The 27,635-nt window shown below is 47.4% G+C and overlaps 1 protein-coding gene across 4 annotated transcripts in view; it reads left to right on the top strand.

The window, feature by feature from the left end:
- The window catches only part of LOC135913654 (uncharacterized), a 51,244-nt gene that overhangs the window by 6,130 nt on the left and 17,479 nt on the right, over window positions 1-27,635 (top strand). For 3 of the 4 annotated variants that reach the window (XM_065446201.2, XM_065446209.2, XM_065446229.1), the window contains 14 exons: window positions 321-526; window positions 8,994-9,114; window positions 10,125-10,188; window positions 11,804-11,887; window positions 12,397-12,419; window positions 15,422-15,469; window positions 18,074-18,140; window positions 18,895-18,971; window positions 19,108-19,190; window positions 19,809-19,961; window positions 21,957-22,116; window positions 23,911-23,984; window positions 24,509-24,587; window positions 24,980-25,036. In XM_065446201.2, coding sequence (XP_065302273.1) covers window positions 321-526; window positions 8,994-9,114; window positions 10,125-10,188; window positions 11,804-11,887; window positions 12,397-12,419; window positions 15,422-15,469; window positions 18,074-18,140; window positions 18,895-18,971; window positions 19,108-19,190; window positions 19,809-19,961; window positions 21,957-22,116; window positions 23,911-23,984; window positions 24,509-24,587; window positions 24,980-25,036 — 1,296 coding nt within the window. The remainder of the gene's footprint in view (window positions 1-320; window positions 527-8,993; window positions 9,115-10,124; window positions 10,189-11,803; window positions 11,888-12,396; window positions 12,420-15,421; window positions 15,470-18,073; window positions 18,141-18,894; window positions 18,972-19,107; window positions 19,191-19,808; window positions 19,962-21,956; window positions 22,117-23,910; window positions 23,985-24,508; window positions 24,588-24,979; window positions 25,037-27,635) is intronic. The other variant, XM_065446219.2, reaches the window with a different exon arrangement.

Raw genomic sequence — 27,635 nt, 5'->3', positions numbered from 1 at the left:
CGTCCGTGAGACGCGCGCGCGCCCGCTACGTTTTACGCATGCGCACTGCTCACACGTAGATGCTCTACGTACGCAAAGCCTCTACGTACGTGTAACTAAAGCTCTCTAATATGAGCTCAGCATCGGCCCCGGTGTCCCGTCAGCTTATTATCGTTAGCCTCATCAAATCAATGGTTCTCGCAGAGGAAAATCGCCGTTCCATGGAAGGCACCTAGGATGAATGCTCAGAAACTTCTTTTGTTTCAATATTTCAGTTTTGAAACGAAAGGCAATCTAGAGAGCTATTTTTTTGCGCTTCTTTGTTCCCTGTCCACCAACAGTACGTTCGCTACGAGCCACAAGTGGCGCTGCTCTACGCTTCGGGCATGGCATTCTTCGCCGCTGGAATCCTAGGCACTGTGCTCTACCCACAGATGCGCCGACGCCGTATGTGTGGAGGGGATCGAACGCAGGACCTAACCGAGAACATGCGCTGCATACTACAACTGTACACGGCTGCCTACGTCATTGTACTGGCTTGCATTCTGTGAGTAAAATCGTAACGCGACCGAGACCGGTTATGTATTCAGCTAGCTAGCGATGAGGCTCCACACGTAGAAACCGACTGTGCAGCTTTGAGTATCGCAATACGAAGTAATCACTGCTAATGCGTGTCCACTTTCGTGTTACCCTGTTGGCATTTTAGCCTAAGCTGATGGCACATACTCATGGAAGAATGATGAGCGCTAGATTAAAATACAAGAAGACAGTGGATTACACAGCAAACAGCTGGGTAGCCGATATTCTAATCGACATTGAAGAAGAAATGTAATTGGACAGGACGTGAAATAAAGCGGTGATCTACTTATGGAACGAGTGCCAAGAAAAAGGGAAGTCGGGGACGGTAGAGAACTGGATGGTGTGATGAATTTAGGAAATTCTATGGCGTAAGATGGTTGTCAGCTGGCACGCGACTGGGGTAATTCAAGATTGCTAGGAGAGACTTACGTGGACACGATGATGATGATGGCATACAATAATTTGCGATACATGTGTCAAGAATAATTGACAGACTGGTGCCGTGCGCACGCTTCTGAAACCAACGCTTTGTTGTCTGCAGTCGCCTTGCGGTAGCCCGACTATCATCCCCGCTTTGCTTAGTGAACATTATTTGATATTTAGTTTTGCGTTCAGGTTTGGAAGAGAAAGTCAATCAATAAATTGTTAATGTATACGCCCAACTCCATATTGATCGCCATGGCAATCTTTTGCTGACCCGCCATGGTGGTGTACTGTTTTTTTTTTTTGTAGTGGTAGTTTAGTGTGTGCTAGAGCTGCTATGCTCGAGAGTGCGGGAATAAATCATTTATTGCATTTCGATGGATGCGAAATGCAAAAACGCCCGTTTACCGTGCATTAGGTGCACATTGAAGAGCCCCAGGTAGTCAAAATTAATCCTGAGTCCCCTCCTATGGCGTGCCTCATGATAATATTGTCGCGTTGTAGTGACGACGAAGAAAACAGTCGCAAAACTGTGAATGATGAAACTATCTAATCCGCGAACCTGTGACAACAAAACCAAGTTACACTCAAAGCAAAACCAAAGCAGCGAACACAGGTCGGCGATCGCCGAAATCTGATCTGCCGGTCAAGAGCGTCGGCTTTTTTTTTATAAATGAGTCATCGAACGTTCCAGAGCAATCACTGGTGCTCACGCGTCTTCCAAAAAGCACTACGCAGTTCGCGTCGTGTGTAAAATCAGATTACGCAAGCTTCGGGGACAACTGCTACACGTCTTTCCAGACGTATCATGATACACATAAAGTACGCTCAAAGAGTATCTAAGATAGTATCTAAGATACATGTATCTAGGATACTGCCCGGCATTGCACTACGTACAAAGAGGTGGCCACAACACTAGGCTCTCAGCCAGACCGTGCTAGACGCTCGCAGAATGCCTCCTGCTCGCACTCGAGACAAATGCATGGGTGCAAAGCCTGTTTTCAGTCGTTCAGAGGACAGAATTTTCAAGTTCTTGGTTTTTCAGCTCCTCGGCGTTATCTCTTGCGCGTTCTGCCGGCGCAAGCAACCCACTCCTGTGTTATAACCATTGGCAATCGCTCGTTGCATTTTCGACAAGCGTGAGTCCCGAAAGAAACATGCTGCTGAGCGTAAAAAGCGTCACAATCTTGTCCCGTTTAAGGTTCAGTACACGCGATACTAACTTTGTCATCGCATCTGAGCTACTTTTTGCTCGCTGCGCCACAACGTCAGGCATGGCGAGCGTGCATCAAAAGTGTCCCAAAAAGTAATTAAATTAATTACAATAATGTGGAGGTCAGGGAAAGCGTGACGAGCGTGTTCCGGTAACATTCAGTACACGCGAAACTAACTGCGTCACATGGCCGGGTGCGGCGAGCGTGCACGAAAACTACCGAAATAAGTTAAAAATAATGTTGGGGCTCATAGAAGGCGCCGCAAACGTCTCCAAGTATGAGTCACTAAAGTGCGCCAGGTCGGTCGAGCTGTTTTTCGCAGACTGCGTCACAAGTCTCGGTTCCGTATACCGTAAGTCTAAATTGTTTGAAATGCGTCGCAGAGTGTCAAACAATATTTCTCACCTTGGCGGAGTCCAAGTGGTGCCGTGTCGAAGTGCAGAAGGAACGCAACAATACCCCGGGAGCCCAACGAAACAGGCTACATAAAGAAAAGATAAATAAAAAGAGAGGAAGACGCGTCGCCGAACAAGCGAACTTCACATGCGCAGCCGGCCTCGCTCGCTTCGATGGCGGGCCCGGCGCGTGATGCATGCATCTGGCGCGTCTGGCGTGCCGTTACTTTGTTGCTAGGTGACGCAAGAAAAATAAGTCGCAAAATTCATTTATACGCAAAGCTTTTTAGTTTTAGCGAGAAAGAATAAAAAACAGAACATTGTAAGTTCATTTGCGATGGTCGCGTCAGCTAACGGATGGGGCGAACAGTAGGCGTGAAGCGTTTTCCTGTTTCCAGTTCGAGGTTTCGCCAAATCTGTCCCCTATTGTTTATTTCGTTTACGGCACAGCGATAACGGCGCACACAGTCGGCGATCGTCGAAATCTGCTCTGCCAGTCAAGCGCTTCGGCTTTTATAGATGAGTTATCGAAGGATCCTGCAGGGTAATCGCTGGTGCCCACATGTCTTCCAGAAAGTAACTACACAATTCGCGTCGCGCATACAATCAGATTACGCAAGCTTCGGTGACAACAGACCTGGGATAGAACCATCGACAACATTCCAGTAAGTTCCAATCATGCATGCGCGTCTTGCACGGAGAGAGAACTTTAAGTTAATTGTTAGTGGGTGACATGCAATCCTCGAGAAAATAATATATAACTACACGTGTCAATATCGTGATTCTGGCACGTGAAGCCGGATAATGTATCTACATATTTTTTTTAAATATTCGACTTTTCCATTTTCGGCGACTAAAGGAGGCCCGAATCTTGGCTAATCGTCGTAAATGTAGCAATTCTTGTGCGCCGATTTCATGAGGTAGTGTACCAAGTCACCATACTGTAGGCGAGTCGGGGTCAGGCAATGAACAACTTTATTGCAAGAATGAACGGTATATATATACAAAGTAGTGCCGCAGTGGGTCATGCGCAGTGCATACATATAAGGGTGACGTAGCACCTATTCAGCCTTGCTACATCTTCCCTTTTACAGGGGAACTTAAGACGTGGTTATCGTGTCTCTTGTTGAGGGTACCGACAGGGCTCGCGTCGAAGTCTTGTGCTTCGACGTAGTTCTTGCGGGGGCTCTGTGGACGATACGTCTTCGGGCAGGAGGCTCGCTTCCGGCTGTGGGTCTACCAGGCGGAGGTGCTCTCGTGTGCGCCGAAGTTCCCGGCCGTCTTCAGTCTTGACTATCGTTGAGCGGTGTTCATCGGCTGGTCGGAGAAAGACGGCGGGAGACCAGGTCCGCTGGTTGGTATCGTACACTGTGACCTGCTGACCTGGCATCACAGGCGGCAAGTTCCTGCTGCCACGGTTGTAGTAGGTCCGCTGTCGTTGGCGTATTTCTTGAAGGCGGCCCTGGACCACGTCCGGGGGAATTGTCCGTGGTTCCAAGTGGCTGGTAGGGACTGGTAGAAGCGTCCTAGTCTGGCGTCCCATCAGCCTCTGCGCGGGGGACTGGAGCACATCATCCCGTGGGGTATTGCGCCATTCAAGCAATGCCATTTGAAACACAGGCATTTTAAAGGCACACTTTTTTAACAGCTTTTTTGCTTCCTGAACCGCTCTCTCAGTCATGCCATTGGAACGCGGATGATAGGGGCTTGAGGTGATGTGATCAATAGCCAAGGTGTTGAGAAAGTCCTTAAACTCACTGCTGTTAAAAGGTGGACCATTGTCAGTGCACAACTTCCTGGGCAAGCCATGGACTGAGAAAATTTGAGAACACCACGTGTTAAGAGAGCTTGCCGTTGTTGTACGAAACTCTCGAATTTCAAAGAAGAAGGAGTAGAAGTCGACAATAAGGGCGAACTCGTGGCCTTCAAAGAAGAACAAGTCCATGCCGACAACTTGCCATGGTAGTGAGGGCACATCATGACTCAGGAGTGGCATTTTAAGCTGTCGAGGCTGATGCTTTTGGCACACTTTACAGGCTTTACAGAACTGCTCAATGTTGCTGGAAATATTGGGCCAGAACATCACGTTCCTTGCTCTCGCCTTCATCTTATCCACTCCCACGTGTGCCGCGTGAAGAAGACTCATCATTTCCCATATCTTTGATTGTGGTACAATTACCTTGTTGCTTCGAAACACGAGGCCGTCCTGTGCATGTATCTCATCCCGGTACGCCCAATACGACCTAAGTGGCTCCGGGACTTCTTGCTTGTGAAGAGGCCACGTTGTATTCGCGTACTCCCGTAGCTTTACGAGGGTGTCGTCATCATTGGTTGCTGCTAGTAAATCTTGCAGGGAGCGTTGAGAGGCTGAAACACATTCAAGAACATTTACTTGAAACTGCTCGTTTTCGTCCAAGAATCTTTTACTAGGAAACCTTGATAAGGCGTCAGCGAGGAACAGCTCTTTGCCAGGCTTGTACGTCACAATGATAGGATAACGCTGAAGAGTTAGGCGCATGCGTTGCAGACGTAGCGGGCACTGGTATAGCGGCTTACTGAATATCGCCACTAAGGGGCGGTGGTCAGTTTCAACTGTTACAGCATGCTGTCCAAATATGTAGTCATGAAATTTGGTGCATCCATGAACAATAGCTAAAGTTTCTTTTTCAATTTGAGCGTATCTTGTCTGTGCCTCTGTGAGTGTCCGTGAGGAAAAAGCAACAGGCTGCGCATCCTGTATCAGCACAGCGCCTACCCCCAGCTGGCTTGCATCAACTGATAGTGTCACGGGTTTGCTTGGATCAAAATAGCTGAGCACAGGTGCTTGAATAAGAGCCTCACGCAGTCTCAGAAAGCTTTCTTGCTGTTTTTCCGTCCAAACCCATGCAGTGTCTTTTCGCAACAAAGTTCGTAGTGGTGCTGTTACCACAGACATGTTTGGGACAAAGCGCTGTACAAAATTCATAGTGCCCAAAAACACTTGAAGTTCCTTACAGTTTCTTGGTGTCGGCATTTCTAGAATGTCTTGAACACGTTGGGCGTCCACACGCAGGCCTTCGGCGCTGAGCACGTGTCCCAAGTAGCGCACCTCTTGCTGCAAAAAGAAGCATTTCTTCAAGTTTAGTCGAAGATTCTGTTCTCGGCACCGCGTTAGAAGAAGCTGTAGATTGTGGTCGTGCTCTTGCTTAGTCTTGCCCCAGAGAAGAATGTCATCCATTACTACTGCGACATTTGGCAGACCTTCTAGGACGCGGTGCATCGCTGCCTGAAATATCTCCGGAGCAGAGGCAATGCCAAAAGGCATGCGCAAGAACCTGTAGCGTCCGTACGGTGTACTCATTGTACAAAGTTTTGAACTTGCGTCGTCTAGCTTTATCTGCCAATACCCCGATGCTGCGTCTAAGGTTGAAAAAACGTTGGCGCCCGCAAGCTTTGGCACAACGTCTTCGAGAGTAGGCATTGGATAGTTTTCCCGCAACAACGCCTTGTTCAGCGCTATGGGGTCTAGGCAGATGCGCACTTTATCTTTCTTAAGGACTGTGACCATGTAACTCGACCATTCTGTCGGGCCCTTTACCTTTGCTATCACGCCTTGTTCTTCCATGCGCAGAAGCTCTTCCTTGACTTTGTCTTGAAGGGCCACTGGAACTCTCCTGGCTGGCACGACGACTCCTACGGCTCCTGGCTTTAGCTGCATTGTGTACTCCTCGCCTTTCAGCTGTCCCAGTCCACTGAAAACGTCTGCGAAAGGTTGTGCTGCCGGGTATAACTCTTCGACGTGAACGTTTTGCACGCGACAAAGAAACCCGAGGCGTTCCGCCACTGATCCACTCAGCGTCACGGGCACATTTTGTTCGACCACGAAAAACGACTCTTCGTGCACTCTGCTGTTAGCCGACAGTCGCAGCCGAATTTTTCCTCTCGCTGTAGTCTTATGACCGAAAAAAGCGGTCAATGTGGCGTGGCAGGTTTGCTGTGGCTTGCTCGGCAGCAGTTTGGCATCCTTGTTTGAAATGACGCAGCAGTTAGCACCTGTGTCTAGCTTGCACGTAAACTTACGGCCTTCAATGTCAACTGCTGCACTCCAATGATCTGCCGCTTCGACTGCACTGACAGTCAGGGCTTGCAAAAAGAAATCGTCGTCTTCCGCTTGTACCTCGCGCAGCACGTTCTTAGCGCCTCTGGTTTGTCGTCGCACTGAGGATCTACATGCTTGGGCGAAGTGATTACGCCCACCACACTTCTTGCATGTTTTACCTTCAGCCGGGCATATTTCGCCACGGTGAGCGGTATAGCCACAATGACCACACGGTTTCCTTTCTTTGGTGACTGCTTGAATTACTGTGGCACGTGCTGCTTCTGCGCCTTCACTGATTTCTTTAAATTGCTCTTTTCCCAGTTCCTGGGCCCGGCAAATTTCAATGGTCTTACTGTATGACGGGTTCTCGGAAATAAGCCTTTCCTGCAAGCTTTTGTTTCGCAGTCCCAGAATGATTCGGCTGCGGAGCAAACGGTCTTCTAGGTCCCCGAACTCGCAGTTTTTTGCTAAAAGCCTGAGGTCGGTTAGCCAATCATTGAAACACTCCCCTTGCTTTTGGTCTCTTGATCCGAAACGAAATTCATTAAACGTCAAATTCGTCACTGGTTTGTAGAATTCTTCAAATTTCTGAAGCAAAATGTCGACGTTGTTCCTATCCGCTTCATTTTCGAATTTGAAGGCGTTGTAAGCTTTTCTGCCCTCCTCTCCAACTGTTACAAGTAACGTTGCTGCTTGGACTTCTTTGGGCTGCTTACTTAACTGGGTAGCCGTGGAGAACAATGTGAACTCACATTTCCAAGTTTTCCATCCAAGCCATGCGTCTGCTGACGGGTCCAGTGGTTTCGGCGGGGGAAGCAGCGTTGACGGGGCCGACATAGCGATAGTGAACCGCTGCCACCATGTAGGCGAGTCGGGGTCAGGCAATGAACAACTTTATTGCAAGAATGAACGGTATATATATACAAAGTAGTGCCGCAGTGGGTCATGCGCAGTGCATACATATAAGGGTGACGTAGCACCTATTCAGCCTTGCTACACATACCACGCCCACTCCTCTATATCTTCCGAACTCTATCTGCCCTGTAATTTCTTTCTTCGGTGCAAAGACGCGGTAGAAATAACAGGACTTCTGTATATACAAAAGGCGCTGGCGACATGTTATGGAGAGAGGCTTCGTCGGTGTCGAATATTGACCGCCTCGCAGCACAGCTTGTACGTAGCCCACTACTGACTGCTACCGCACCCTAGGCTCTGAAATAAAAAAGATTTGCACCCTCTGGAGCTTATCTGGTCTGCTAGCAATGATCTATCCGACGCTCTGCACTATGTCACGCGGACACGAGCGTGCCATTCGTGATCAGAGAGTACGGGGAAGGCAGTGCTAAAGAAACGGAAGGCGCGCATGATAGGCGACGATTATTGCTTTGGAGGCCCGATAAGCCTCCATTATAGTACGTGCGTCCTGCAAGTTCAAGAGGGGTAAACGAGGAGTACGATAACTGTCCAGAATAGATACATATATAGCCGAAGCAGGTATAAACTTCCGAGTTATCGGCACATTATTGTTCTTAAAAGTGTAGCTAAGTGTAACCGCACGGACCAGGCTGTTGTCGTTAATTCTGCCTATGAATGTCGCTCCGCAGCTTGTGCGGAGAGGAGTGGTACTTTACAGCAGCGAAGCTGTGCAGGGAAGCTCGATGACGGTTTTCAAGTGGCGGCAATGTGTGGCGATGGGATCGGTATCGAGGAGGCACAGGCGTATTGCATAGAGCGGAGCCGGTTTAGTGCAGCCGGCGCAGCGTATAGGAACACACGTCCAAGATAACGGATGGTGTACACGTATAAGTACTAAGCCCGGACATAGTGAAGCGTTTGATAAGACTCGGGCCTAGCAAATGAATTGCACCGGATATAGCGAAGCGTGTGCAAAGTCTTGGAGGGATTTCGTGCAAGGGTAAACCGTATAGTAACGTAAAGGAGCATCATGTAGGAACACTCGTTGGATTATATAAATACTCAACTTGGATATAATGAAGCGTGTGATAAGACTGGGGTCTGGCTGATGAATTGCACCGGATATAGGAAAGCGTTTGCAGAGTCCTGGATGCATTTCGGGCAAGGGAGAACTAGACTCCTAGGAATTCTGACGAGGCTGTAAGAAGACCTTTACAGATATATGCTGTATGAGATTTCTTTGTATGAGCTGCTGGTATATGCAGTTTCTTTAGGTAACGTGTTTCGCATTTTGCAATAGCGTAGAAGCGCAATGTCATTGTGCAAGTTTGTTTCTGAGCTCGAAAAAGTGCAGAGTGCTTTTGGCATCATACTTAACTGACACGCAGCGCCGTTGTTTACCTGTTTCAGGTTGGGTGCCATGCTGATGCTCGCCAGCATATTCGAGTTGAGGCAGTCCTCGCTTCGACACAGCAAGCAGTTCAACGTATACGTCAGTGCAGTGGAAAATTTCTTGCAGTCAATGGCCACCGTAAGCAGGACGTTTGCCTTTTGCGTAAAATTCATTTCGCGGAGCTGCACGAAGTGTGTAAACCATCATAATCCGCAGAATGACAGGCTCTTTCACTCCGTGCTATTTGTTGCCTGTGACTTCTTCAACGGCAATGTATGAGATGTAAGTCCGTATTCGTTACAAATTCCGACGAATGGAGGTATATTATGAGGTCATGGCCTCGCACTGTCGTTCAACTATTATCAGTAGGGTTATTTTACGGTATACGTAAAGAATTGCTCTTTATTAGGCGTGTGCGAATATTCGTAATGTTGGACACAAATCGATTAGTCTTTGCTATTCTATTCGTATATATATGCGATTTGAGAATTCTCTATCAGAAATTGTCGACTAATCGTTACCGTTCGAATATAAGACATAACAACACCTATGGGAGTTTTGTAAGAGAAATGCCGATTCAACTGGAGGATGCTCCTAATGATTATGCTGCGAGAGAGCCTGGATTGTTGCACAGAGGCACGCGAGCCTGAGCGAACACACTAGGCAGATAACTTCTGCTGAATAACTTCTTGTCCAGTGGGTAGCCTCACATTTAGGCAGCCCATAAAATTCTTGTCTCTATTTAGGCAAATCAGTTCTTCGACTATGTGACCACTCTCAATATGTTTGCATACATTTAGAACAATGGCCGGTGCTGTTGTATTACGTTTGTCCTCAAGGATTACAATGCTCCACACGTCCATTTCGTGACTTATACCCTTGCCTCGTTAGTGACATTGTCACGTTGAACGAGATAACCGAAAAAATCGCTTGTTAATTGCAAACTATTTAACTTACCGAACGACAAAGTACCATTTTTAACTTTGCACCGGTGGTTTACCTGCCACTGTCATGTTGCTGGCGTTTATTTCCTTTCAATAAACGTACTCGCAGCGAGTCTAGCTGCCGTACTGATGCTCAGCTCTGCTGCACGCATGGCCCGAGTATTGTTAATGCCGGTTGTACATAACCGGGACGGCTTCTTGCAGGTGGCGAAAGAACAACAGGCAGCGAACGTAAATTACCTGAACGAGCTCTATCGCACTATGGAGGGTGAGTGCGCAGCCTTGGAGTCGCACAGTGTCTCGCACTTTCCAGTGTACACAACGCAATGGTGTGGTGCGTGCAAGTAGGTGATGCCCAAAGCACGGGACCCCAAGACGTGTTTCCGGCTCCTGCAATACCTTCCGGCGCATGCAGCCGACAAAAGCATGTCCTCTGAGATCTGCATTTTATTGCCCAGTCGGAACCGTCGTGGAGGCGTGTGTTTGGACGCCACCTATAAACGCGCGCTGTCCATAACGCTTTGGCGGCAAGAGTAATAACGGGGGTACGTAACGCGGCCTCAGTGTAGCCGAATGATGCCGCTCACACGCGGACGCTGCAGACGAGCTGCGGCCTCTGCGGGAATAATCAGAAAGTGAGGGAAACGGTGACAAGTGAATTGGATGCAAAGAATGAAAAAAAAAACGATAATGGAGTTTACAATAACCAGAAAAAAGAAATTAGAAGGGAGAGTCTGTATGACAATACAAAAAGAAGTGCCTTGCTCTGGAGGCTCGAGCTGTTTGCCTATACGGAGAGCAACATATCGGAGCGAAAATTCGCGATTAGATTGGGCGCTTGTATTTGCAGCGAAAATCCGGAAAACAATCAGCACGCGACATTTCAATGGAATGCGGAGGGATTCATTCAGCGAGACCAATACGTAACGTACAACTTCTAGAAGCACTTGGATTTAAAGTAGACGGAAATATCAACCGGTCAGCAATCGAGATGGGCAAGACACGTTTAGAGATAGACAATACTCGTACGTTCATAGTACTGGTGAAAAAAAAAACGCAAGGAAGAGACTGATACGACCGAATTCATTAGAGTCATATAGGCAGCGGCACTGGGATTTTTACACCCTTAAGTGTGTTTTAAGGGTGTTTTTTTGTCGCGTGGTAGCACCCTTACCGTCAGAGCCCTAAAGAATTTATAGAGGACAACAGCGGAGCTCTGACGAGACATGCGATGACAAAAGACGTAGTTGAAAACTATGTAATCATTTTGACAGCCTTGGGTGCACAGAAATATCCGACAAGAGAATTTCACAGGGAGAGATAGGAAACTCTCCTGTCGGATATCTATATGCGCCCAAGGCTGTCAGAATGATTACATAGTTTTCAACTACGTCTTTTGTCATCGCACGTCTCGTTATAGCTCCGCTGTCGTCCTCTATAAATGTTTGTAAGGCCCTAACGATAAGGGTGTTAAAGTGCGACAAGAAAACACCCTTAAGGGTATAAAAATGTTTAGAGTGTAGACAGAGAGGATTAAGGAAATGCATACAGGAATGAAGGAAAATCATTGACAGCATACCTGAGTAACTCAAGCGGGCTGGGTGACGATTTGTCCCTCTCTGCGCATTGAGTTGGCGCTCTGGTGCGCTGCGCAAATCTAAATGCACGACCTCGTTGCAAACGGTCGGTAAGGCGAACCGTTTGCCTGCTCTTCGCGAGCGGTTTGCCAGGATCGCGATGTCGCCAGCAAGAACGCGATTCTGACCAGTCATCCGCCAACGCAAGCGAGAGGTTTCGCTTTCCGAACCGTCATTACAAGGTCGCGCCCCAGATCAAACGCGCCGCCGTGATAACGTGAATGAGCGCAGCCGTCTTCCTTGCAGACTTCAGCTCGTACCTGAAGGCCCATATTCTCCCTGAGATTAAAGCGGTGACCACGATGTCGGCGGGCGGTGTCATGAAAGCGGGTAAGTGGTGAGCTCCCTGAACGTGCACGTGCGTGTAGGGAGCACGTGCAAGTAGTGACGCAAGCCTCAATTGATTGCGTTTAATGCGCGCATAATGGGTGTGTGTTTGTGAATGCCGGTGTTCGTTTATGCCTAGTTGATACTGTTGATTGAAAAATTTATCGTTAGTGCATTAGTGTTACACGGTATTTTATATTGCACATTATCATTAGAATGATAATTTTGATATTGTGTATACACCCTATATGTAGGTACAATGTCTGGAAAGCTGACATTGTAGGAGAAACGAATTTTAAAGAAATAAAGAAAAAGCTGCGCCCCCGTCAGCGTGCGGGGTTTGTGGAAGCTGTCCTCCGGCCTCTGTCTGGAGAAAAGCTGTCGCTTGAAGAAGAGTACAGACGTGATCGCTTTGCGCGCGTCTGTCTTGGTCTGTTGCGTTGCCTATCTAAGCTGTGTGTATACAACGTTGTCTATTTTCACTTCTACTTTTTTTTTGTCTTTCATTACAGACATCAGCGACAACATGCCACCGGTACGGAGTCTTAATTTTCCCTTTTACGCATGCATAGAAATTCTTTTTCGTGGACTACGCGTGTTACGCCAGTTGATTTGATTTGTTGCGTTTGACTCACCAGTGCACATTGGTGCTACATAAATCTAGGGAGAGCAGAAAAAAAAAACGCTGCTTGCACCTACTGAAGGCCTGTCCTCCCTATAAAGCACAAACTTAGTTCGCTGTTGCTGCAACGTGAAATCTTATCATTCGCCATTTATCGTAAAGGAGCAATTAAATACGAGTACCTACAATTTCGTTCTTTATTGTGTCCTTCAGTAAAGTAATGGCATTACAAACCGCTAATCTCAACACCAAGCCACAAATAATTATTGTCCTTTAATGACATCCCCTGAAAATTACTGTTATGTGCAGCGTCATCTTGTGTGTTATGAACCTTCGGCAACGGGATACCAGCTGTTCAATACGTGGTATATCGCAAACCCACCGACGTTACCACTTCCAGTGTTGTCGATGCCGTTGCTGGGCTCAGGCCACACAGACCACTTTAGAACAACTTGGTGGCCTGCATGGGCCAAGCGGTGTGTCCATATTTGTAAGTGCAGCGTGAACGAGCGAAAAAAAAAAACACTTTAGAAAAAAAGACCAGATGAAGTTGTTTTTCCAACGAAGCCTTCCCTCCAGATGCAAATTGATAGGACACTAACTGGGAATAGTAAGATTTAAGCTGTATTAGTAAATAACTTATCTGCAATAGTAAGTCAGCTACTCCGACCACGAAAGCGGGCTCGGTAAGCCACAGAATACTTTAAAAAAATTAAACAAAAAGAACGAAATACGTGTAGCGACGCCGTCCCAGTAGCATTTCGCAGTGTGACGTCATGGATTTTACGGCGCGTATACTTGGATCTCTGGTCTATCGCTTACCGGTAAAGGTGAACTACACCGGATATTGTAAAGCATTTTCATAGTATTGAACAGATTTCGGGCAAGGGCAAGCCATATTAGAGCATAAGGGCACTTCGTGTAGGAACACTCGTTGGATATAGCGGGCAGTACATAACGGTGAATTACGTTGCCATCTAAATAAGGTAAAAATTCTGTGCATAGCAAGTTTCGAGATTCCAATTTCGCCAGAACGGCACGAAGACTAAGAGGACACATTGAAATCCTTAACGGCTTACCAATGTGCTAGAGCTGAAGTTGCCGCGCGATATCGAGGAAAAGGCAAGTTTGGTCATCATTTTCTTGCGGAATAATAAAACTTATTTCACGAAATGAATGAAAATAATCTTGAAACAGCAAATGTACACTGATCTAAGGTTTTCCTCTATTACCCCCCGAATATATACCTGGTCAGCTACAACAAAATATTAACCTGCCATTGGTATCTGATCAAAATAATTAAATTATGGGGGTTAACGCGTCAAAACCACGCTCTGACTATGAGGCATGCCGTAGTATGCGAGGACTCCGGACATTTGGACCACCTGGTGTTCTTTACCACGCGACTAAATATAAGTCGCATTCCCATCGAAATGCGGCCGCCGTGGTTGGGACTCGATCCCATCGGTATCTGTTGCACAGATGAGTGATGGTTGACTGACAGGCAATCCGTGACATCTGTTTTCATGAACGAAAGTCCGAATACTCGAAAGTGTCGGGGGCACCATGTATCAGCTGATTTTGGTGGTAGTATATTGTTCCAACGTTCAACGTGTATTATAGCAGTGATTTCATCTAATATGTCTGCTATAAATGGTATATTTGCGGTGTTTGCGCTTGGAACACGCGCTGACGGTGTGTAATATCTGTATGTGCTTCACTCGTTAGAACTCCGTTTAGAAAAGTGATCCATACCCTCGCCGCCCAAAGCTTGAGCGCTTTAAATAATCTGCCATGCTGCCGAACGGGTCCTTCTAGGCCACCTTACCAAGCATTCCGCACATGTTCACAACCTGTACGGCGCATAAATAACAGGTCAGAGATAAGAGGTGAGGGGCATACTTCATGTTCTTATACCGGCTGTCTTTTTTTTTTTTAGTCTTAGGAGAACGGAATGTTTAAAAAAATTATGGGTTTTACGTGCCAAAACCATTTTCTGATTATGAGGCACGCCGTAGTGGTGGACTCCGGAAATTTTGACCGCCTGGGGTTCTTTAACGCGCGACTAAATGTAAGTACACGGGTGTTTTCGCATTTCGCCCCCATCGAAATGCGGCCGCCGTGGCCGGGATTCGATCCCGTGACCTCGTGCTCAGCAGCCCAAGACCATATAGCCACTGAGCAACCACGGCGGGTAATGGAATGCTTGAGATACCTGCATGAGATTAACCAATTCTATTCGCCGAGCTGGGTTACTCGAAGAGGCTTATACATTAGTCGCACGAGAAAAGAGAATTCGTAGCTGGCAAATTAACGAAGTTCTACTATTGAAGCTTTTTTATCGATAACTTTAATTGGAGCACATATTACAATTTACGAATTGACGCCAGCGGGCTCGAAAGGCTATGCGATTCCACTAGGAACGAATTCTGAGGACGAGACCAGTTCCGAGAAATTCACTTCCAAAGTGTGCACCATTGCACGTTGGCGTTACAGATATTTTTCTACTTCATTGCTTGAAGCGGCGTTTTGTTCAAAAGGTAACTGGAACAGCAGCGAAGTGCTACCACAGCTTTGAAGGCGGATGTCTCGGCAGTGGTCTATCTGCAGAACCCGTTCGAAAAGGATATACTGCAAAAGCTTACCGGCTACAATTCGTCAATCGCAGTGTATGTGCGGTAAAAGTAATTACTTAGGCACCTTATTTAAGATGACGTGTATTTAAATTACTTAAAAACTTTTTATTTCGTTGAAAAATGTTCCTGCAATGACTTTGTCACAGTCTACTCGTATTGCTGGGGCACCGATTTCGGGTTTTGCCCTCATGCGTTTCTTCGTGTATACCGTCTGTTTCGCATACACATTGCTTTATTCCGGAAACAATGGCAGTGCAGTTATTGTTGTTTTCTTTCTAGGTTGCCGAGAGCGTGTTGCAGCAAGGAAGCGTGGCGACAAAAGAAGCGGTGATGAAAGCGTTTCACAGTGCTCATTGTGCCGCCACTATATATTGAAAGAATCACTAGGCAATGATTAAAACAACCCGAGACTTGCTCTTGTAGCCCGCGTTTCGTAGTCGTACAAGCTCTTCAAATTTAAACTAATTAAACTTAACAAGCTTTGTGCCTTGTACAGTTGGGTGTTCATGATGCTCGAGAATGATGCAGGGCAACATAGCACAGGACTATCTCAAAGGGATGGACACAAGCTGGTACAATTTTTCGACAAAGAAAGAGAAATAAATAAAAGAAACGTAGCCTAATAAGACTTGTTGTGTATATATATATATATATATATATATATATATATATATATATATATATATATATATATATATACTTTTTTTAAGGCACTGCCGTGGTTTGAAACTACGATGTGCAGCGTCCTGTCAGCATTAACAAAATGATACTGTTTCCCGTCTCGTAACGCTTGCCACCAATTCGTAACATTTTACCCGTGTTTTGAACCGCGGATTTAATTCTTTTTTTTTTTATAAAGAAACGCAGCACTACATCATTCTAAATCCTTGCTTGAGCTAGGTGATGTGTCATTTACTTCTGGAAATAAAAACAATAATAAAGCGCGCACAAACGGACGAGGAGAAATAGCGCGTATGAGAGAAGGGGCGTCAACCTCCAGCGTGCACAGCTTATTCAGAACAAGAATTCACTTTTTTTAACGCGCAGGCGAGTCACGTGATCGTGGTGCACGTTCTGAAAAAAAAAACAATAACAATAACAAAGCGCGAATGTTAAGCGATTGTTCTAAACTCGGGCGGAAGTTGGCGGCCGTCCTGCGGTATATGTGATCTTTGTCCGCGTATACTTTAGCGCATCACTTATTTTCTGTAGCATCATCATACCGCTCTGACTTGGTTTCAACCCAGTCTGCGTCCCCTTGGAAGGCTAAAATTGTGAGTTTGACGCAGAAACTGGCTTTCTGTCAATTCTTGATTGAAGAAGATAGAAAGGGCTACCAAATGGACAGACGAGGAGTTGCAAAAGTCTGTCTCTGGCTCTTCCCCTGTTTCTGTCAATCCGCGTTGCACTGCATCTTTCGTTCAGCTTACTGAGAATAAATTACAACGCACAACAACAACAACGACAACAACAACAACAACAACAACAACAACAACAATAATAATAATAATAACAATAATAATAAATTACCAATGTATGCCAATCTGAGCAGCTGACATATCAGACAGCGAAGCAGGAGTCGTATTCTCGGACGGTCCCTTTTGGAGATAGCACTTTCTGTGCGCGCTGATTGGCTGGTTGAGCAAAACTGCTCAAATCATACAATGCGCCGTGTACTGTAGACGTCACGTGAAAGCGACGGTAACGCCGAAAGGGATCGTCCGACAATGCACTCCTTGTACAACATCTTTCAGAATTGTTATACAGGGGTCTGCTTGCCGACTCTCCGTAGCGATGATTCATCAGCGACGCCCTGTTCGTGCGGTGTCCTCGGCATTCCCACGCTACGATATACTAGAACCTCGTACGCCCGCAGGTCGCATCGAACGATCAAGGCGTCAAACTTTGACAGCCGGAGCCGTACAAACTCCTAGCTGACGTACCTTCAACGCGGTACCGGTAAAACGCGACGTGCGAAACGAAAATAATGAATTATTGAGTACAAAAAGAAGAAAAAAAAACTGCGTAAGGAAGTTGTCTGAGTAAGGTATACGCGACGTAACTCTTGTTTTAATTATCCACTGCGTTTTGGAGCAAGATATTTCGGGACTGCGACGCGGGTTGGCGTTGATGGCTGTTCATTGACAGTTGACCACAAGCCCGCCGCAGCGCGAGAACGGTTGCGACACTCAGTCCGCGTGGGCCTTGCGCACGCGTTCCGCACGCGTGCGGAAGCGCGCATATAACTGCACCTCTTGCACGCATTTGTACGAAGCTTGGCTTTACACTGCTCGTGCGGACTCAGTGTAGGCCGAAATTCGTGCACCTGTGTGCGACATGCGCGAGCTTTCCGCACGTCCGCACGCGTGCGGAAGGCTTGCGAAAGGCCCACGCGGACTGAGCGTAAGTCGGTCCTTCGGCTGTAAAATCGGCGTTGAACTGAGCCGGAGGAGTATGGACCACGCAGAGCTTCCATCTCTCTGTTACGTCGCGTTTTGCTCCGAGTTTCCACAATGAAGTTCCCAACAACTCGCTTCTATACTGCAAATCATATTGACCGCAAAAAAGACGGGGACAGAGGAAGAAAACACATAAACAGCACGGGCGGTACAGCACAGCACAGCACCGCCCGTGCTGTTTATGTGTTTTCTTCCTCTGTCCCCGTCTTTTTTGCGGTCAATATGATTTGCAGTAAGTACCAACTAGGCCAAACTGAAGTTCTTCTGATCGCTTCTATACACCACGCGCTGATGGCGAGCATTTCTTGAAATTGAAACAGAAGTGCTATTGAAAGATGCCGGGCCGATTCTACGAAAATCCCGCATCTGGGAGGAACAGGCCTATTTACTTGAATCCGCTGTAAGTGTGCCGTCGTTGTAAATGACTCGCTTGGCATCGTTGCGGACTTCGATTTTTTTTTTCACGATGCAGGCACAGGATGCCATGGCTGAATTGATCGCCACCAGCGTGAGCAAGACGTACAACGACTCGCTCACCGGTGAGGCAGCTTCGATCACGCGTGGTCGTATTATTATTCCTTCAGTCATAATTATGATTGAGTGTTCTTCAAGCATCCAGAATTATACAGTATGCTTTTGCTGGAAATACGGCGAAATCTATCCGGAAGCAAATTGGGACTTGTGTTCAATATTTATTTCATTTGAAGCCATTCTCATAACAAAAAAAAAATGATTGATGGGCTAGATCTTGAAGAGACTTGAGGTACTCGTTCCCAAGTAGCTTCGACAGCTATTATTCAGTTCAGAGCCCTATGAAGCGAGAATGAATATGAATGAACTGCCAGTGATACAGAACTACTCGTCGAAGTTCTCGTCAAACCTGGTAGCGCACCTCTTAAATTACCTCTAATTTGCATTCGTGCACTCCAAACTAAAGCGACTTACAACTTTATTTTTGGTTACCAGGGGGTTACGTTTACATTCAGAGCCATGTTCAAGGATTTTCTCTCGTCGCTATAGTCGGAAAATTAAAAGGCGTCTTGCGGCTCCATATGGAGACAGGACGCGTACCGTGACTGAAATGGCATTTGCGTATACTGATTGCGCTGAATACTACTTGGTGGGTGATCATAGCAGGTCACGTCGATTGATTGATCAATTGATTGATTGATCTATTGATTGATTGATTCATTGATTGATTGATTGATTGATTGATTGATTGATTGATTGATTGATTGATTGATTGATTGATTGATTGATTGATTGATTGATTGATTGATTGATTGATTTCAGAATGTCGCCTATTTGCGAAGAATGGCTCGGACCGCATAGCAAGCTTTTGTCAAGCTGTCGTCGCAGACACTCAAAAGGTAGGAGAGAGAGAGCAACGTGCGTTGATCATCATCAGTGTGATGACAAACTCGCACTTTCTGGTTCCCTTGTCGACGTACCGTCCTCGTCGGCTATATTCTTCATTGATCCCCCCCCCCCTTTTTTTTTTTACAGAGTCTACACTCATTCGTCAACCTTTCCGGTTCACTGGTAAAGACAGACCAGCTAGGAGTCCTCGCCACACTGCAGCACAAGAGGTCAGTTAAAGGGGGCATAAAATGGACGAAAAGAATGGGAAAACTTGCCACGTTCTCTAGATAAAAAAGAAGAAAAAGAAGAAAAAGAGAGATTTCATACGCCACATATTTAATTATCCCGTACGAACCCGTACGTTCTATATTTCTTCTCGTATCGTCATGCGAGATTGTTGGATTGGAATATCGAGTGAGCACTTGTGTTTTGCATTTCATCTCACATCACGATCCGACATTGCTGGATAATTGACACATGTGCAATACGATATTTTACGTAGAAGCGTCGGAGCGCCGCGAACAGCACAGTTCACACGCTGCTCGCAGGTGATCGGGGGACAAAGACGCAATGGGAAAGATAATTGGAAAATAAAGATGAGTAATTGCAAGCTGCACTCTCCCGAATATGTTCCGGCATAGATTTTTTCTCCCACTGCACTGCCGCAGGGGAGACAGCTTGCATAGGCTAGCTAACCTCACCCATACGCAAAGTTATGGCTTCACGCTATTACCCTGAATTACCCCATTAAAGGATATTACCTAAAGAGCCACTTCAGTTCCAAACGAGGCGATCGCTTTTCGATCGGGTGAATACAGGCTCTAAAGGTGCTGCATCATTCGCAGCCACTGGTACATCTTCCTGGTACTGGGCAGCTTCTTGTTCCTGTTCTTGCTCTACACCGGCTCATTCGTCATGGGCATGTTCCACTACAACGAGGACGTGCCGCCCACTAAGAGAACAGACGCTTCCAACTACGCGGGCACCGCCATGCTCTTGTGAGTGCCTGTATCGAGCTGAGGGTGGCGGAGGGTGTTCTGTAAGAGTCCACCCTAGTGGACTCTCGATTTCGGCCGCTGCTGATTGGCTAGGGCCGCTCGTCTCCTCCTCGCTCGTACAGCTGCATCATATCAGCAGCGGCGGAAATTGACAGCCCACTATGGTGGACTCTTACAGAATACACCCTCCCCCCCCCCCCCTTTATCTCCGCAGCATTCGGGCATCAGTATTCCAGCAGTGTTCTGTAAACAGTGTCGTACGTTACAACAACAACAACCATAAAAATAATATTAATAATAATAATGGCACTAATTTCTTTACGGTTCCCAAGAACAACAAAGAGGCCTAGGTAGTGGTGCATAAAGAAACAACAAAAAAAAGGTAGAAATGTAAGACAACTACAACGAAACGCTATAGGATAAAACAATTAAAAGGAAAAGATGCAAAATATTGAGATAAACAGCTACAAAATGAGTAACAATACGGCACTAACACACAATTGAGACACGGAGTACATATACGGAAGGACAGAGAAACTATATGAGAACACCGGAGTGGGGTGCAGCTGGAAGTAAGGCTCAAGAGATAGTGCCAAGCTTGGGACAGAAAGACAACAAGTTTTGAAAGACATCAAGACGGAGAAAATTACAGTTGTAAAGAGTTTTCATTCGGTGGAGACGCGAGTGTCTGCTGAAAGGGTCAAGAACGCGGAAGGGTCTACGTTCGCTGGTAGTCTTCTGTGGAATGCGCAGTGACGTAGAAGCTAGTGAATCCGAACTTGTAACAACTGCATGACTGATTTTGTATAAGAAGAGGACGTCGCTAGGACTACGTCTTATTATTGAAACTTAAAGAGTTGTCGGTGCGCAAGGACTGAAAACGATGTCTCTATATGTAAACTCGTGAACCTGTTCTGCTCACGCTCAAGTATGCTATTTGAATCGCTTGTGCCATTCCACACCACTGAGGCGTGTTCAAGTAATGGGAGGCAAAATGATGTGGACATTTCAGGAAGGGAAGTGGGATGCGGAATTCTCTTCAAAGTCTGCAGACATAATCACGCGTGCGTATAGGCCTCGTGATGCTGCGTGCTCAGAGCGGGCGCAGAAGCTTAATGCGCCATCAAAAAGCACACAGAGATCCCTAATTTCAACAACCTCCTGGTTAACACCGCACGATTCGCAGAATAAGGGAAGGTCACATTATGGGTTTTACGCAAATAAAAATGATAACAACCGTTTAGGAGTTGTATCATTTGTAAGTTATACCGATTGCGACACCTCCAAGGCGTGTTACGACTATACCTCACTTCCCTATTCCTGAAAACTTCTCGGCCCTTCACTGTCGACGGCCGTGCCGACCCCCGTTGATCACGTGAGCGGAGTGCCGTCTGACAAAGAGCGAGAAAGCGTAGCGCTGGAATAGAATTTGTTGCGTCGTCTCGCCTTGGGGCCGCGATTTTTTTTCGTGTGTGCTATGCCTTTCGCTCGCTTCTACGCCGATCTTAACATCCACCGCTCGCGGCCGCATCGATAGCTCTGCCGGTGAGGCGGGAGAGTCGCTCCGACCATTGACGAAACGCGAACAAGCGAGGAAAGGTAACGGCATCGGGACAATGGCATCACTATGCAAAATCGCTGCCCCATGAGTGGACGTGAGTGAGCGCCTACACCGCGTGGCAGTTCCGGCTGTATACCCGACGGCTCTGACCAGTGGCGTAGCTAGGTCGTCTGGCACCCGGGGCCCTTAGCTCTTCTGTCACGCCCCCCCCCCCCCCGGGTGTAGTCGAGGAAGGCGAGGATATCGACAATTTTCGGGTGTCTTAAGACGTATATGACACCCCCCCCCCTACTGCCCCCCCCCCTACTGGCCCCATGCACCCGGGGCCCACGGCCCCCCGGCCTCCCCTGTTGCTACGCCACTGGCTCTGACTCGAGCGGCTCCGCGCGTGCTCTCGGCCGAGCGAATGGTGAGCGCGCGCGTCGGCGTTGCAGCGCCATCGTGCTCTCGTTCCCGGTGTGCGCGGCGCTCATGCTGGTCACCAACACCATCATGCTCGTGTCGCTCAGCATCACAAACTTCGCCTGCCGGCCGTACGAGAACATCGTCATCTCCTGGCCGGGCAGGATCGTCGACGTCGTGGTGCTCGACGACGTGAGTCCCTCGCCCCACGCATCTTTTTTTTTTCTAATGTAAATGTCTCTAATACGCCTAATTCGTGCCCGGCCGTTTGCCCCGCCATGATCGAGGCTGCTGAGCAAGCACTCGTCAACGAACCGCCATAGCTTACGCGATGCCGGAGGTGTGGGACGTCACCTTACGCACATGTACTCGCGGTACTATTCGCCAATGACTTAAATGTGGTCAGTAAAGAGAGAGCCTCGGATGTCGTTTAAGGCCACCTTGTGAGAATGACACCTTCTGGAACATCAAACCATTCGCCGTGGTGTCTTCGAGGCTATATGGCGCCCTGCTGTTGAGCGCGATGTCGAGGTTTCGAATGCCGGTCGCGGATGCTGGCAACTGGAGAGCGGAAAGAATGAACGCTCGTTTTTACCAGATTTATTTGCACATTAAAGAACCTCAGGGGGTCGAATTTAGCTTTTAGGTTTTGTTCCCTTTGTTGTCGTTATTCTAACGCAAACTCCCTTCATTTTGTGCTCTTTTGGATCCTGTGAAATATTATGAATGATGGTTAATTAATTCTGCCTTTTAATACATAGTGGTGTTGCACCATCCATTCGCGTTGCAGGTTCCGTCACCTGTAATACGGTGACCTGTTATCGCCACAACTTGTTTCACCATGCCGAAGTAGCGATCGCATTTACTGCGGCTGGTTTGGTGACTGCCGTATAGGACGTTCGCAACGAAAAGAGACAGTACCGGACGTTTCTACGAATATTTTAGGTGATGATTAAAAATGGCACTTCTGAAATCAAGGAACAGTTTCTTCGGAGTAATGCCGTCAGCGGCGCGGACCACGGGTGACGAGTGATACGCGGTAATTAATCGCTAATTAACAAAACTTAATCAAATGTTTTAGTTTCAGCAGGTTCATCGTACACTTGCGAAAGTGAAGCAAACGCTCCGTATAAAAGCCACATCAACTTCTGGATCTGGAAAAATGCGATTTACCCGCGGAACTGTGGCACGTCGAATTTCGGCTACAAGAGCGCGCGAAACCAAAACCGGGAAGCTGCAGCGAGCGCAAGGCCGCGCCCCTCGAGGCGACGTTCTGCCTACGTCACCCAGCGGCGGGCAGCCAACGCTCTGCGACAACGCTGAGCCGCAGGGTGCGGGCGGCCATCCGCGTGGTCACAGTTCCACGGATAATCGCGTTTCTCCAGATCCAACCGTTGATACGGCTTATGCAGAGATCACGAGGTTTGCAATGTGGGCTTGTTGGTAATGCATCTTCAAGGGGAGTACGGTAGCGTGATTCAAAAACGGGACAAAAGAAGACACAAAGGGACGCACACAGCGCTGTGTGTGCCTCTTTGTGTCTTCTTTTGTCCCGTCTTTGAATCGCGCTACCGTACTCCCCTTGAAGTTGATTATGCAGAGGGTTTGCCGCAATTTTCCAATTACGATGGGCCCGCAGAAATTATAAGTTCGAAAGTTAATTGCTACAGCTTCACTGTTTCGCGACTAATCACCATGTATCACCCGTCACACCGTGGTCGCCACCGCTGACGGCACGTCCCCGAAGAAACCACCCTTTTATTTCAATACGGCTATTTGTAAATGTTGCTTAAAAGTATTCGTAGAAACACCTTGTCTACTGTACCTGTAGTCTATATGTGGAGACGGCGCGACCTTATAGGCTCGTAACCGTATACAAAAAACGACGGTGTTTCGACATTACAGCTTCGTAGGAAAAACGCACGACACTTCTTTCCCTGTATTTCTCTAAACCGAACCCCCCGTTTGTGACTCGTCCCTCTGCAGACGTTCGACATGTTCTGGCCAAGGAAAGCCAGGGGCCGCTGGTTCGGCAGCTTTCTGGCAGGGACGACTTTACAGTGAGTGTACGAAACTGTCCTCAACGACCAGAGAAGAAGCTTTAGTGGCTGTGGTGTTGCGCTAGTAAACTCGAGGGCGTGGATTTGATCCTAACCGCGGCGGGCGCATTTAAATGGAGGCCAAACGCAAAAACACTCGCGGTGCACTTGAGTTTCGGCGCATGTTAAAGAACTCCAGGTTGTCGAAATTGCACTACTCGTCCTTATGTCTGGTCAAAAAGTATACACGGCTGGTCATTATGTTTTTCGCAGGCGTTGTCGTCGAAGTACCTAGTCGTAAATGCATCATGTGCAACAAATCTTGTCAATAAAGCGCTTTAGATTAGGAGACGCAAGTGACCTCGCGCATGCAGAAGAAGCGAAAGTCCAAGAATCCAGACTGATGCTTGGAACCAAAGGATCCAAGCGGCCAGCGTACGCGAGTGAAACACCGGCCTCTTGCATCTCTTAGTCTAAAACTCTCTGATAAGATTGGCGCGCTCTCTTTTCGTGCTGCAAAGTTAAGTTTTGCACTTGCTCCACAGGAAATGCAGGTCGGGCAGGGTTTTCGACGTCATTGGGGGCGACTATAAGCTGGCCGTTGAGGGGTACAGCGAATACATGGTGAGTCAGCCAACGGCACCTCCTCCTAACCTCACCCTACCCCTGATTCCACGATTTTCATCCCATATTATTAACTTACCATTATTACCTGAAAGCATGATACGCAATCCTGACCGTAATTTCTGGCCTTCGAAACGTGTTCATTCTCAGTACCCTGTCTCGATTAGTGAGCGCAGCATTGCTGGTAGCAGACATTTGTTGGTGTATCGGTAAAACTCTGCTGGCGCACGAAAAGGCGGCCACAGTAAATAGACAAAGAAGAGAGGATAATTTCGCCAGCTAAATATTTATTCGACGAACTTGTATGCGCATATACAAGCGTTACATTCAATTTGCGCGGATGTTTTTTCATTGTTTACATCTCTGGTTATATCTGCACGTTTTCTCACCAGGATAACCTGCACCACCTGATGATATCGATAACCGTCGATCCCCGCCTCATATTCCCGGTACGTAAAATAAATCATCTGAGCTGAGACAGCTCTTGAGGTGCGTGTAATATACTCGGCAAAACTATACACCCGATATAGCATATACCTGATGGCGCAACCATATGCCGCTATATAACGTATAGATAAAAGCCGAATCGTAGTGCGTACAAATGTAAGCTCTTTGCTTTGCACTTTGTGCTTGCTTACTAGACGAAAAAAAATGAAGGAGCACATTTTTCAGGTGCCGTGGTGGCTTGCGTAAAGCGCTCAACAGCGGATCCCCCCAAAACAACACAGGCCTGCGTAGCACACGCAGCACAGTCACAGCGTAAGCTGGAGGAGCGGCTCCATAAGAGACGTTTCTCTTTGCGTCGTTTTCACGAGTGCGAACTGAACTGTCCGCCCAGCGTCGACGGCGGGCTGCGGCTTGTGCTGCTGTTTGCACAGCGGTCTGCTGAGCCCGACGTTGCCTGTTTGCAGCCGCGCGCGCAGCTCTGCGATTCGCTTCTTCGGCACCGGTCCGTACTTTGCGCGGAGCCGCCATAGCGTGTTCTGAGGGGTATACACACAGGCATCGAGACTACGCGGCACACAGGTAACATCCCTTGACACCTGGCAACCATACGATGTAACTGATAAATGTCGAATACAACGCAAATGATGTGCAAAGGTTGCACGTATATCAACGCTACGTGACAAGTGGCACGAAGTGAGATGCAACCGCTACATGGCGTGCCACCTGGTGCGAAAGTTGACAGCCACTTTAGCATACGCTAAAGAGGAAGAAGGCGAAAGCCTGCGCGCTCCCGAGACAATCATCGCTTCTCATTCGAAGGCGTTGTTACTTCCTATTACTTGTTTTCTCCCACCAGAGGTCGTTTGTTCCAGTGTCTCCATTAAATCTATCCTAATTAAGTTCGCCTTAATTAGCACCAAAGGTCATGAGTTTGATTCCAAAGGTCACGGATTTTAGTGTTTAATTAACTACATCATAATTAACTATGCCTTAATTAACTTCGTCTTATTTACACCAAGGACCGAGGGTGCGACCATAAATGGTGACACCATCAATTTTGGTGCCATTAAATTTTGATCCAACCGAATGCCGAGGGGTCGACTCGCACCAAAGGTCGTGTCTTAATTAAATTCGCCTTAGCACGACAAGTATCGGGTCGAACTCTCAACCTTTGCTGGACCAAAGGTTCGACTCCTTGAGAGTTACAGTGACATGAATTGTGGTACAATAACGCGTGACGGCATAGCGGCGGACATCTGATTTTTCGTGCCATGAGCCGTCTAAGGCTTTCGCCTTAATAATATCCAACTGCAATGCAAAGTGTGCGCGTATCGACGCTACGCGACGTGCATCACACATCGCGCGACTCCTCGCACGCTTGGACGCCTGTATAGGGCATGTTTCCACAGCAGCTAGCAAGCGCTGGCATGGCGCAGTGGTAGAGTAGCTAACTCCCGCGCAGAGGTCCCGGTACGATCACGGTGGAAACTGAGTATTTTTTTCTCAATCTTGGCGATAACTGCGATGAACACCGGCATCGGCGACGGATAACACCGCCAACCGAAACGGATTGATACCATAACAGCTTATGCTCTAAAATGGCCAACATTTTGTAATCCGATGAAGTCATACTCAGTGGAGTCCTGCCGAATGAAGTCACGTCCCTTTTCCTTCGTGCTTCTGCTCGGTTCACCATCCATAAGTCATTCCCAACAAGACGAAGCAGACGCAGAAATTTCTCTTGAGTAACCCAGATCCGTTCGATGACCTGACGAAGCGGTAACTTCGTGTTACCGAGTTTTCTTTATACTATTGTTGAACATCTTGAAGGGACAGCGCAAGACGACGAAGACAAAAAGCTGGAAACACACACGACAGCGCTGAACCCACAACTAACTTTATTAGAAGGCACACACAAACTTATGTACTACAAGTTTTCGCAGTTGTCTGGACATGTGGCCATTCGAAATAAATGCGCTAATTTAATATTCTCGAATTTGGCATCGACTTTGGCAGTCCTGACGCCGCGAGGTAGCACACGAGGCTCTTCAGTGACCTACTCGTAAGCCCACGCATCACGTGACGCCTGCAGTTAAAAGTATGTTCCGCAACCGCCGCCTTGACTGGGACGAGTGGACGAGAGGACAGCGCCGCGGTAATCTAATCGTTAAAGCGCCGCAATCGTAATACGGAGGGCGCAGGTTCGTTCGCCGCTTGCGGCACCTGATCATTTCATCCTCTTTCATTTCACTTTACCTGATTATTTCTGCATTTCAATTAAACATATATATATATATCTTCCAAAAATGCATTTGATTCAGCTGAGATACCAGCAGCCATAGAGGCATAAATTGCGTGATCAAGGAGTACGGGAGGCATACTTGAATATCTTGGCAAATATCTACAAAGATTCCACAGCTACCTTGGTTTTCCACATGAATAGTAGAAAGTTACCTATCAAGAAAGGGAGCAGCATTATATACAGCGTTAAAAGGCATATCCCATCCTTCATGTCGTCTAAATTGTTGCCAATCTTGTGTGCGTGTTTGCAGTGCATGTTTGCACGTCAGTTGGATTATCAACAAGACGTGCTGCCAAGAA

Source organism: Dermacentor albipictus, chromosome 1 (assembly GCF_038994185.2).
Source record: "Dermacentor albipictus isolate Rhodes 1998 colony chromosome 1, USDA_Dalb.pri_finalv2, whole genome shotgun sequence".
Lineage (NCBI taxonomy): Eukaryota > Metazoa > Arthropoda > Arachnida > Ixodida > Ixodidae > Dermacentor > Dermacentor albipictus.
This window is presented reverse-complemented; position numbering and strand designations above follow the sequence as displayed.